At 55.6% G+C, this 1284-nt stretch overlaps 1 protein-coding gene across 1 annotated transcript in view; it reads left to right on the top strand.

Moving 5' to 3' along the window:
* Positions 1-1284, top strand: part of VWF (von Willebrand factor) — a 138439-nt gene that overhangs the window by 56833 nt on the left and 80322 nt on the right. The window contains exon 14 of the mRNA XM_034645977.1: positions 516-711. Within this exon, the coding sequence (XP_034501868.1) occupies positions 516-711 (196 nt within the window). The remainder of the gene's footprint in view (positions 1-515; positions 712-1284) is intronic.

The raw sequence follows: 1284 nt of genomic DNA, 5'->3' as shown, positions 1-1284 counted from the left end.
CTTGGACCACAAGGGACCTGCCTCACCCGTATGTGTGACTGATGAAAGTGATCAGTAAAGGGGTGTTGACTTTGCACTTGATTCTCCTGGGTGGCGGGGCCCCTTGGCTCTGGCATCTCCTCTGACAGTCGAGGATGGGGCAGAGCATGCTGGACCGAGGCTCCACCTGGCTGCCGGTCCCAGCTCAGCCACCACCTCCGTGACCTAAGGCCAGTCACTTTCCCTCTCTGGGACTCAGTGTCTTCATCTTTAAATGGCTAGATGATCTCTAAAATCCCCTCTGGCACGACTGCTGTCTGACTCCAACGATTTAAGAGCGGGATGTTGCTGGTGGTAAGCTTACACCGCATTTAGCTTCTCCCCCACCCCAGCCTTGGGCTTTCGTGGCAGTTTATTAAATTTGTATTTATTTTTCACCCGGGGAGCGTTTTTTGATGAAAACCATCTCATTAGCGACAGGAGGCTGTGGCTGCTTTGGCGGCCGCAGCTCCAAGGTGGTCTGGGTCTCCCCGCAGCTGTCCCCAGTCTACGCGGGGAAGACGTGCGGCCTGTGCGGGAATTACAACGGCAACAGGGGGGACGACTTCGTCACGCCCGCAGGCCTGGCGGAGCCCCTGGTGGAGGACTTCGGGAACGCCTGGAAACTGCACGGGGACTGTGAAAACCTGCAGAAGCAGCCCAGCGATCCGTGCAGCCTCAACCCACGCCTGAGTATGCAAGCCCGGGGAGCGGATGCAGGGGGGACCTCGCAGAGCCCCGAGGTCCCCCGGCTTCCAGTGCCTTCCATGGCATGGTGCACCCACTTTGGGGGGACAGGGGCACTTTGCTTTTACCATCAGCATTTGATTATCTGCATCTGGATCGTTTATTCTTCCAAGTCCCTTGACTGCGCCCAACCCCCCCTCCCTCCGTGGGCCGAACCCTGGGAAAGAAGAGAATAGTCCATGTTTCCTGTCCCTGGACCTTCTCAGTCTGTTGGCGCAGCAGCCACACAGACCCAGAATTAAATTACCGGAAGATAAATGCACTGGGGTGGCCATTTGCAGATTTATCTGTGGCAATATTTCAGGCCTGCATGAATTTCCCCCCTTACCCAACCCATCATGGAACTGTTTCTCCCTCCTGTCAGTGCGTGTGCTCTGGAAATGCAGTTTGTTATGTATTTAAGCCAGACGTAATTAGGAAAGTTTATTGGCTGCAGAAGAAAAATCACAGTGATTTCCAGAGGCACGGGAGGTGGTTTTGCACGGAGTCCTGCCCAGGGAGGACCAATAGCGGGGGGAT

This window comes from Ailuropoda melanoleuca, chromosome 16 (assembly GCF_002007445.2).
Source record: "Ailuropoda melanoleuca isolate Jingjing chromosome 16, ASM200744v2, whole genome shotgun sequence".
Taxonomy (NCBI): Eukaryota; Metazoa; Chordata; class Mammalia; order Carnivora; family Ursidae; genus Ailuropoda; species Ailuropoda melanoleuca.
The sequence above is the reverse complement of the archived record's forward strand: the minus strand, read 5'-3'. Positions and strand labels throughout refer to the sequence as shown.